The following is an 11,835-nucleotide window of genomic DNA, read 5'->3' on the forward strand; positions in this document are numbered from 1 at the left end:
AGCTGGGTACTACTTTATAGTATGTTCATTCTACTCACTGGGGTTTATGCCTAGGGTCAGATTTGGGTACATGTATAGGTAAGTGTCAGCTGTGCTAGCTATTGGATATATTTAGACTAATTGAGTTCATTGGCAGAACAATTGAATGGGAGGGGGCAGAAGGCATGGAGGGCAATCATGGATGCCAGGGACAAAGGAGGAGGAAGATGGGACATGGCAGAGGGTGGGGGATGGGGAATCAGGGATGGCAAGACAAAGGGCAAGGTATGCAGGATGTAAGAATTGGAAAATTACTTGCTGAGAACGTGTATGTTGATGTGCTTGATTGAACCAGTACACAGTGTATTTTGGATGGAAAATTTATTGGTGGGTTGTGATGGTGTATAGTGAATTAAGGTAGAAAATAAAAATTAAAAAAAAAATACATCTGAGAAGTTATATTGGAATAGAAGTTAGATGTGATAAAATGCTATGAAGAAAGCCAAATCATGATACGTATTTATGATACATATTACTATTAATTTAGAGAAAAGAACTCTGAATCGTTAGCCAGATGATGATAAAGTAAAAGCAGCATTGTGTGTACTTCAAGGTTCATGAAGATTGCTGTATACCCAAGCAAGGGTAATGGATAAAATGCTGGCACCAGCGGCTATTACCGGTGTGGCTGTAGTGCATGCTAAGGCAGGAAATGCTTTTGATTGTTTAAAAGGTGGATGGACATAGGATTGTAAAAATTTTACTTCACATTTTAAAATATTCTACCTAAGTATATTTTAAAACAAAATTATATGAGGGTTATAGATTTATGAACTGTAAGAGCCCATCTCCCAGTTTTATATTTTGTTTAATTGGTTGGACAAGATGCCTTTAGTTCTAGTTCTCTTTTACAGTGCCTGGTACAAAATAGGGACTCAGTACATGAATTAATGACTTGAAAGTAGAACAGGAGAAGTGTTCCTACCTCATTTTTTACAAACAAGGTGACTTAAATTTTTACAACCAAGGTGACTTAAAATGACTTACTTGGTTCTGTCCTGATTATAATATAGGAGAGATTGAGAGGGAAGAATTTTTAACTTTATTTAGCAGTAGGTTTGGTTGCTTTCTAGTTCTTAAATACCTTAAGTGTCTGTTGATTGTGTCAAGCTCTCTAGGAAAAGGTAAGTAACTTGTTCAGCTGTTATGTACATTTCTTCATAAGTTTTCAGATGTAGACAGTTTTATACACACACACACACACACACACACACACACATCTCTCAGCTTATGAAATAGGAAATTCTTTGATATTAGGACTGTTTATTTTCGTATTTTCCGGCATAGTATCTCGCCTAGAACTTTTGTAAAATATACAGTGCTTTCAAACTGTGTGTATCTAGGAGGTAAGGAGAGTGAGGAGGTTTGCCCCTGATTTTCATAATTATTCAGAAATAAAGTCCTTTATTTATTTACTTTTTTTTGCCTTAGGGCATGTATCCTTGCCAGAGACAGACAGACAGTAAGAAATCACCCACCAAGGGGGATGGCCATGCCAACAGTCCCTTCTCCTCCATTCTCCTCCTGAGATTTTGGGCACACATGTATCCGGTATGATTTTCAAGCCCCTGGATCCAGGACTTGAACCCGAACCATGGTTGGCCACGAGGGAGTCCAGCACCTTAACTACTACACCACCTGGGGATTCCTCATTTATGGTTTCTGACTTCTTTTTTTTTTTAAATGAATTACTCATCCAATTTTATTTATTATCATTTTTTAATTTGATCAGAGAGAGAAAGTGAGGAAGCAAGCCACCAGGTCTGGGACTTGAACGATGGTCAGCCATGTGGGAGTCCAGCGCCCCAACCACCATGCTACCTGCCAGCCCCTATTATGTTTTCTAGTACAGATTCTAAAATTTGGGGACATTTCACTTTAATGAACCAGGTTTGAATTGTGTTCCATGTGCAAGAACGTGTTCCATGTTTGTTGCTTCTATAGGTGCGTGTGAGGGGACCTTGGCTTGCTCCACTTGTCACCTCATCTTTGAAAAGCACATATTCGAGAAGTTAGAACCAATCACTGATGATGAGAATGACATGCTTGATCTGGCGTTTGGGCTAACAGACAGGTAAGGTATTAGGACTGCTTTAGTTCTAGGAGGGAAGAGCTTTTATTACTTTGTGTCTTTTGAAGACCAGACCCATGAATGTAGTAGTGTGTTCTCGGCTTACTTAGTTAATAGTCATGAATTTTGTATATCAAATATGTGGCTTTTCTCTTGATTTTCTTTGTTCTACAGTTCAGCCATTATGAAACTTCCCTTTTTACCAAAGTAAATCTTCTTTAGTCTATTTTTACTCTACGAATTAATACTTACCAAATTTAATGGGGTGGGATTAAATTTTAGGCTTTTTATACTATTCTTGAAGTACAGATTTGGTAATTAACAAAATTACAGTGGGGAGTTTTACCTATTTGAGAGAACAGAATTTGTAAAGAAGCTTAATACATAATAGCATTGTGTTACAATGGATAGCTCTTTTTCTAAGTGTACAGTAAAGTAAATTTATCAGAGCTTATTGTTATTAATTAATAGACAGGGTTACTCTTAAGTGGTAAGATTTACAGTAGTAAGTGACATCAAGTGATACCTTATTTTTTTAATTATCCAGTCTTTTGCTTGGAGTCAAGGAAGGTAACTAGTTGATTTACTGTTTCAATGGTAAGATAATAAATGCTTACTGCTTCATTAAGACTGGCTTTGGTTAACTGTAATTTGGTAACACTAATGAAAAATACTTTAAACAAATTAAAAGTAACAGTAATAATAGTTTTATTAATTTCATGTGTACATGTAACTACAATTTTGTTAGACACTGGCTCTCATTTAATTCTCGAAAAATTTTTTAGGTCATTTGTGTTTATTTAGAGATGGATCATTTTGTTTCTTTTGTAGTTTAGTTTCTTCCTGGTTGACTGAGACTGTTAGCTTGGAGAGAGAAAGTAAGAAAATAACCGTCTTTTTAGATACAAAAGCAGAGGATTGTGGCAGCTCTCTGCCTGTTCCCCCCTCACATCTTCAGTGCCACATTCTGTGTCAACACCTCTTTTCTCCTTAATAATAGCACCAAGCATACATTCAATGACTCTGTTAGTTTGATTCTAAGAATTGTCTCTCTTATAAAGAGGATTAAATTATAGCTCACTGCTTGCCCTATTACTCAGATAAAATTTGTAGGTCCAGGTAACAGATAATATTCTAAGTGAAAAGACTAGAAAGTAAAGAAAAAGGAGTAGCTACAGTTAGAAGAGATGCAGACCATAAAAATGGCCTATAATAAATGTAAACTAGCGAAGAACACTGATAATAAAGTCCCCAAGTTTTAGAACTAGATAATGGAGAGGAATAGCTTGTATAACATTTTTATAGCTAGTGTTATTAAGTACCCAGAATTTTAGTAGAGACATTTTGTGGAAAAATAATATAATGTATTTACAGGTAGCATTTACAGAACACTCTTTTCCCCCACATATTTGCAATAGAAAGAATTTTGTTTAAAGCTAGTAAACACAAATAAATTCTTATTTCTTGGGTACTGTAGGGTTTTAAAACAAAGAAATAGAGGTATTGAGCCTCTTAGTTCATATGCTTTCAAATTAAATCTGTCTAAATGTCTTTAATTTCTAACGTAAGACAATGTTGTGATGTTTGTTATTATACAAACAAGATAACTTCAAAATATGAGTTTATTTTGGTACAAAATATTTTTAAATGTATGTGTGAACTTTTTCATAATATGCATTTTCCATCATGAACATTTGGAAGATCCCTCATAGTTAACTTTGATCATTGAACTGAAGATACACGGCCCCTTTCATACTGGCTACCTGTCTCCTTTTTCTCATTAGAACAAGGGCCATGTCTTTCTTCATCATTGTATCTCAGTGCCTAGTGTATGGTGGTGGTGGTGGGGGGGGGGGGTCATCATTTGTGGAAATAATAGTTGATGGAAAGGGAGAGTCAGGAATTGTGAATCTGCATTTGATGATTGTCATTGCTCTTTGCTACCAGTTTCCATGCATATCCAACACAGAAGCGCAGATTCCTAATCTGTAAGTTGAGGATAATAATAACGACCTCACAAGGTTACTATGTTATGGAGCTAATGATTAAAGCTATGTGTAGCTCATAGAACACTGCCTGGTGGAGAAAGCATTCATGACGATATTATTAACATCAGAACTATAATCCCATCACTGCATTGTATCTCAGTGCCTAGTGTATGGTGGTGGTGGTGGGGGGGGGGTGTCATCATTTGTGGAAATAATAGTTGATGGAAAGGGAGAGTCAGGAATTGTGAATCTGCATTTGATGATTGTCATTGCTCTTTGCTACCAGTTTCCATGCATATCCAACACAGAAGCGCAGATTCCTAATCTGTAAGTTGAGGATAATAATAACGACCTCACAAGGTTACTATGTTATGGAGCTAATGATTAAAGCTATGTGTAGCTCATAGAACACTGCCTGGTGGAGAAAGCATTCATGACGATATTATTAACATCAGAACTATAATCCCATCACTGTATGTGTTGGGAACTTAATTATATTACCTGTGCATTTAATGAATATTATTTTAAGTTCAGAGTTATGCAAGTACTCTGAATCACTATTTTGTAGGTGGGAAAACTAGGGTTAGTTAACACAGACTTGCCCAAGGCTTTGGATCCAGTTATGTTGGGCCCCAAAGCTGCTTTTAAGCTGCTTTTCTGAATTGAAATTGAAAACCAAATCTGAGAAGTAGAGTAAACCTAACAACTAGTACATTTTCACCATCAGGGATATGTGGTGAGAGTGACTGGAGAAATAGCTCTAAGTTTGCATAGGTGTCAGATTTCATGGGACTGATAGTATGAAATCAAGGAATCCATGCCATTTCCCTTCTTTTCTCTACAGGTATAAGACACTGTCTACTGGATAGATCTTAGGGTCTTAGAACCAGAGAGACCTTTAAGGAGATCAGAGCACCACTCTTCTAGACTAAGCGAGAGCTTTGGGTGCTGCCCTTCTGTGTGCTTTCATGACATGCTTCTTGTTCTCTTATTACTGACTGTACTGTATCCAGCCCTGTTTCACTGAACTGTTCCATCTCTGTTACCCTTACTAAAATAAGGGATGAGTAGCATTATCTTACTTATCTTTGTATGATCACAGATTAACCAGTAGTGTCTCTAGGGCTTGCCACAGTCCCAATGAGTCTGTCCAAATAGGCTTGCCATATTTTTCTCTCTTTGCAGACAGAATGTACTGCTTAATTGAGTATGGTCAGGGCTCTTTCTGATTCTACAAGTAAGACCTATTGGTAGAAGAGGAATTAAAAAAAATTTTTTTTTAAATCAGCGTTCATTATTTCCCATGGTTAACTTTATTCCCTTCCTCCAAAACTTCCCAGTGGTTCCTCAGTACTCAACAGTGATATTCGAGGTTGTCTGTGGTCTTGGCATTTCTCAGCCCGTCATTCTTTGTGCTGTGCCGCAGCCCAGCTGAAGCACTCACCTTGCCTCAAATGTGCCCTGAACTTCCCTGCATTCTGTTACCTTTACCACACATGCTTTTCTCCTTTCATTGTCACTATTAAACCCTACCCATCCTTCACACTCATTCTCAACACCATCTTCCCTGCCCAGAAGAAAGTGCTTTTCTCCTCAAACTTCTTAGTCGTTTAACTTTCTCTCTCTGGGACATTTGTCATATTCCTACATGCTAATTGTCTGCGAATGTGTCTCATCTCTCCTGTTAGATTGAAGGTTTACTCCAGTAATGTTGACGTTATTAACTAGTCTTCACAGCAGGCTTGAGAGGCGCTTTCTTATCATCACCTTGAGGATTAGGTTAGGGTATAAAAGCTCTGTGCGGGCCCCAAATCCCAAGAGAATGGAGGATTGCAGCCTAGCCATCTTCCCTTGGAGGTGGGGAGGTGATTTCTCACCCCCCATCCCCCTGTGAGTGCACAGTCCCCATGGCAAAAACTAAACAAAAAAGGAAAAAGAAAGAAAAAAAAAGTTGCCTATGAGCACACTATATTAGGGCTGACTTCTAGACCTCTGGTCTCTTTGACCCTAATCCCCATGCTTTCTCTCTGTTGCATTCCCAGTACTCAGCACATAGGAGCTTTTTAATGAGAAAGCATTGAAAGGAATTCCTCTTCTTGTATACTGACTGATATTTAGTTCTGTGCCTTTAGGTGCTCAGTAAATATTCGAGAAATACATTAGCAAAAACAAGACCTGCATATCACATTTCATTCAATCAGAGACCATTTGATTAGGATTAACATTTATTTTTATGTGCTTCTAAGAAAGGAAAAGCACTGCTAATTGAACTATGGCACAGCGTTATCACTTAACATATTTTCGTGCATATTGAAAGTAGTTAGACTTATCTAGACGTAGGTTTGTATTATGTATCATTGTTGAAAAAAGAAAATACAGAGACCAGCTGGTGATGTGGTTAAGACAGCTGAACCCCACATGGCCAACTGTGTGGTTTGAGGCCTGGACTTAACAGCTTTAAAACATGCAGAGCCTATGTGTGTGTGTCCCCAAACTCCTGAGAGGAGAATGGAGGAGAAGGGATTCGGCATGGCCATCCTTCCCAGGGAATGATTTCTCACTTTCTCTCTCTCTCTGCCTCTGGTGGGTGCATGTCCTCTATAGCAGAAAAAAAGAAAAGAAATATAGGTAGTACTTCTGTTAAAAAAAGAAAGGCAGTGGAATTACAGTGCTTCCAGTGACATATTTATTTCACTAATCTCAAATATATACTCTGTTATATTTCTGCCTACTTAATTTTTTGTTTCTTAGTCTTTTGGACTTGATATACTAGTACATGTGGTATTAACATACTCCCCATAATTTAGTTGAGAGACACCTATGTGAATATTGTTACCAAATTTGCAACTATGACACGAGTATTCACAGAATAGCAGTGATTGTAAGATACTGTTTGATTTGACAGTGAGTCTTGGTTTCAGAGATGTTAAAAATGTGGGAAAAAAATAGGCTGATATAATTAGTGATTTAAGTCTATGTATTCTGAATTTCTTATCTTTTAAAGACTTTTACAGGTATAGTTTTTTAAATAGTCTGTGTAGCTTTAATTATCTGAGAATTGACTGATCATTTCCTTGGCCTTGGATTAATAACCTCAGTTTCTTCTCTACCACTGTGTCTTCTGATTGTTTTATGCTTGTCAGCTCTTTCACCAAAAAGTAGTAGTTCTACTGAAACTGTTAGTAAATGAGAGAAACTAAAGGCTACAATGGGGCTTTTGCCAAGCCAGATGTGTTTCATTTTGTATGTTTACCTCTGGTTGATCGGGTTGCTTACATCTCTTTCGATATAATGAAAATTTATGAAGTCAATAAATTCCCTAATTGCTTTAGGTAAAATAAAATTAGCAAAATAAAATTTGCTAAACAACTTGCCTTGTGAATAATATATAGTTAATATTCCTTACTGTTCTATAGATATTATATACTTAATACTAAATCATACTTTCCCCTTTTTTATACAGATCACGTTTGGGCTGCCAAATCTGTTTGACAAAATCAATGGACAATATGACTGTTCGAGTACCCGATGCCGTGGCCGATGGCAGACAATCCATTGCATTTGTCATATTCCTACATGCTAATTGTCTGCGAATGTGTCTCATCTCTCCTGTTAGATTGAAGGTTTACTCCAGTAATGTTGACGTTATTAACTAGTCTTCACAGCAGGCTTGAGAGGCGCTTTCTTATCATCACCTTGAGGATTAGGTTAGGGTATAAAAGCTCTGTGCGGGCCCCAAATCCCAAGAGAATGGAGGATTGCAGCCTAGCCATCTTCCCTTGGAGGTGGGGAGGTGATTTCTCACCCCCCATCCCCCTGTGAGTGCACAGTCCCCATGGCAAAAACTAAACAAAAAAGGAAAAAGAAAGAAAAAAAAAGTTGCCTATGAGCACACTATATTAGGGCTGACTTCTAGACCTCTGGTCTCTTTGACCCTAATCCCCATGCTTTCTCTCTGTTGCATTCCCAGTACTCAGCACATAGGAGCTTTTTAATGAGAAAGCATTGAAAGGAATTCCTCTTCTTGTATACTGACTGATATTTAGTTCTGTGCCTTTAGGTGCTCAGTAAATATTCGAGAAATACATTAGAAAAAACAAGACCTGCATATCACATTTCATTCAATCAGAGACCATTTGATTAGGATTAACATTTATTTTTATGTGCTTCTAAGAAAGGAAAAGCACTGCTAATTGAACTATGGCACAGCGTTATCACTTAACATATTTTCGTGCATATTGAAAGTAGTTAGACTTATCTAGACGTAGGTTTGTATTATGTATCATTGTTGAAAAAAGAAAATACAGAGACCAGCTGGTGATGTGGTTAAGACAGCTGAACCCCACATGGCCAACTGTGTGGTTTGAGGCCTGGACTTAACAGCTTTAAAACATGCAGAGCCTATGTGTGTGTGTCCCCAAACTCCTGAGAGGAGAATGGAGGAGAAGGGATTCGGCATGGCCATCCTTCCCAGGGAATGATTTCTCACTTTCTCTCTCTCTCTGCCTCTGGTGGGTGCATGTCCTCTATAGCAGAAAAAAAGAAAAGAAATATAGGTAGTACTTCTGTTAAAAAAAGAAAGGCAGTGGAATTACAGTGCTTCCAGTGACATATTTATTTCACTAATCTCAAATATATACTCTGTTATATTTCTGCCTACTTAATTTTTTGTTTCTTAGTCTTTTGGACTTGATATACTAGTACATGTGGTATTAACATACTCCCCATAATTTAGTTGAGAGACACCTATGTGAATATTGTTACCAAATTTGCAACTATGACACGAGTATTCACAGAATAGCAGTGATTGTAAGATACTGTTTGATTTGACAGTGAGTCTTGGTTTCAGAGATGTTAAAAATGTGGGAAAAAAATAGGCTGATATAATTAGTGATTTAAGTCTATGTATTCTGAATTTCTTATCTTTTAAAGACTTTTACAGGTATAGTTTTTTAAATAGTCTGTGTAGCTTTAATTATCTGAGAATTGACTGATCATTTCCTTGGCCTTGGATTAATAACCTCAGTTTCTTCTCTACCACTGTGTCTTCTGATTGTTTTATGCTTGTCAGCTCTTTCACCAAAAAGTAGTAGTTCTACTGAAACTGTTAGTAAATGAGAGAAACTAAAGGCTACAATGGGGCTTTTGCCAAGCCAGATGTGTTTCATTTTGTATGTTTACCTCTGGTTGATCGGGTTGCTTACATCTCTTTCGATATAATGAAAATTTATGAAGTCAATAAATTCCCTAATTGCTTTAGGTAAAATAAAATTAGCAAAATAAAATTTGCTAAACAACTTGCCTTGTGAATAATATATAGTTAATATTCCTTACTGTTCTATAGATATTATATACTTAATACTAAATCATACTTTCCCCTTTTTTATACAGATCACGTTTGGGCTGCCAAATCTGTTTGAAAAAATCAAGGGACAATAGGACTGTTCGAGTACCCGATGCAGTGGCCGATGCCAGACAGTCCATTGACATGGGCAAGAACTCCTAAACTAGAATAAATAGGAATATTTTAATGAAATTTTACCTATTTTTATAATTATTATTTCTTAATATAAGGACATGAGAATGTGGATGAATGCATTTATTATTAGGACTGGCTTTACTAGTTTAATTCACTTCATGTAACTGCTGAATTTTGCATTTTCAGAACTGAAAATGTCCCATTTTTATTTTGATTAAATTATAAAAATGTCAGCCGAATATTAGAAAATAGTTCATATGATAAATATTTTACCTTACATTTGTTTAGCAACTTTAGCAAAATGTTTTCACATAATCTTATGTCTGTTTACCTAAAAGCTAGGTTTAAAGAAGGATATTATTATTCTTGTTTGATGTGGGTAAGGGCAGAGCTCTAAAATGGCTTGTCTAGACCCATACAACTAATTAGAAAATCTGTATTAGAGTTTGTATCTTGTACCTAGTTGAAAGCCCTATGTTCAGACTAAAACTGGAAAAATGAGTATCTTATATGTAGAAGTTGTTAGATGTGAATGTGTCTGCTGAAAATATTTCATTGTTCAGTGAACTGTTTAATTTCGAAGACAGTAATTTACTTCATAAATAAATATTTCAAATTTTTGATTTAGCAAAAAGTTTAAGTCTGAACATAGGCATTGTAACACTATCAGAGAATTTGGTCTCTGTTTAGACTAAACTAGAGGAATAAACTGAGATGTCCTTACTCTTTTCCGAGAAAAATGGCCTACCTTTGTGATCTTTTAAAAATAATTTTTATTTATTAGCCTCTGCCTGTAACAGAGTGGAAATCTTAGGAATTAGGTATCTGTCCTGAGCGGAAGCAATACTCACACGGCCCAGGGGGCGCCATTCTCTCACACACGGATGGAGCTGTAGGGCCTGCATTTGTGCAGCTGGGCATGTCAGTCTCAGAAGTGAAGGCATGCTCCCAGCACCACAGACTGCCAGTTGCTGAAGGAAAACATTTGTATTATATTCACTACAAAAAAATTCATAAAATATAAAGGGGTACTACTCATATGGTCTTTGGGCACATAATAAAACATCAGCTAACTTGAACTAATTATAAGGAGGAGCAGAACAAATTAGTATACACAGTGAATTAGAAAGCTGAGTTAGCTTCAAGTACGTAACTGCTGTTAGATCACTCATATTAATATTTGTTAAGTACCATACTTGACATTTGAGGGTACTTTAAGAAAATCATGGAAAAATGAAATTAAAGTACGAGCTTATTTGAAATCCTTGGAGGTTTTTTATCATAGTATGCATTTTCCATGAACTTCTTTAAGACCCCTCTTACAACATTGTGTTATATCCATTGTGGGGTACAGAGTTAAGCAAGATCAGAAATGCCCTCCTGGCTCACCTTTTATTAGGAAAAGAGAAAACACAGGTATGCACAAATAATTTCCTTGAATTCAAATGACCAATTTGCCAAATAGGACTTTTTCTTTTTATTCATGATAGAGCATCTGTGCACATGAGAATGAGACAGAGACAGAGACAGAGAGAGAGAGAGAGAGAGAGAGAGAGAGAGGAGCACTCTCCACAGGGTCTAGTCACACTGTGAGCCCTTTCCAGCCTTCCAGCTCACTGGATTCCGGGTACTCATGCTTGTACTTGTCATGTTTCAGGCTGACTGGGGCCGAGACTTAAATCACAGTTGCCATTGGGATCCAATCTCTTGAGCAGGGCATTACCACAGTGCCACAGAGCTGGCCCATTTAAAATTTTATTTAAAAAATTTTAAGTTTGTTTATTTCTTCCCTGAACAAGCAAGAGAGACAGAGAGACAGTACCTGCAACAGGGTCTCAGTGCTATGAACCACCCCTAGCTTTAGCCAGTCCCAGATCATATATACATGCTTACCCAACATACAAAGGGAAGTCTCTGGACCTGAACCCAGGACCTTCCCATGTGGGTCAGCCTCTCAGAGTGCTGCATTTTACCATTGCATCACCCTCTGTCCGTTACCCTCCAACAAGATCTTAAATTAATATATAAAAAATGAGTTGGAAGAACTTGAGGTATCTCGTGTGTGTTTGATGCCTAATGACTATTGAGCACTCTCAAAATGAAGAGTGCCATACTTTTAAAGTACTTTGGAGCAATTTCTTCCTCTTAATTAGCTTTAGTATTCTTGTAGTCACAATTTCAGGATTACCTAAACTCCTTTACGGAAGTGCGTTATTGACTGTGTTCAGCCAAAACACTCAAATTTAGTCTAAATTGTC

At 37.0% G+C, this 11,835-nt stretch overlaps 1 protein-coding gene across 1 annotated transcript in view; it reads left to right on the forward strand.

Annotated features, from left to right (window-relative positions):
• Positions 1-10,317, forward strand: part of FDX1 (ferredoxin 1) — a 31,397-nt gene extending 21,080 nt beyond the window's left edge. The window contains exons 4-5 of the mRNA XM_027772833.1: positions 1,984-2,113; positions 9,490-10,317. Of these exons, the coding sequence (XP_027628634.1) occupies positions 1,984-2,113; positions 9,490-9,604 (245 nt within the window). The 3' untranslated portion in view covers positions 9,605-10,317. The remainder of the gene's footprint in view (positions 1-1,983; positions 2,114-9,489) is intronic.
• Positions 10,318-11,835: the final 1,518 nt, after the last annotated feature.

The sequence above is a fragment of the Tupaia chinensis genome, unplaced genomic scaffold (assembly GCF_000334495.1).
Source record: "Tupaia chinensis unplaced genomic scaffold, TupChi_1.0 Scaffold000311_2, whole genome shotgun sequence".
Lineage (NCBI taxonomy): Eukaryota > Metazoa > Chordata > Mammalia > Scandentia > Tupaiidae > Tupaia > Tupaia belangeri.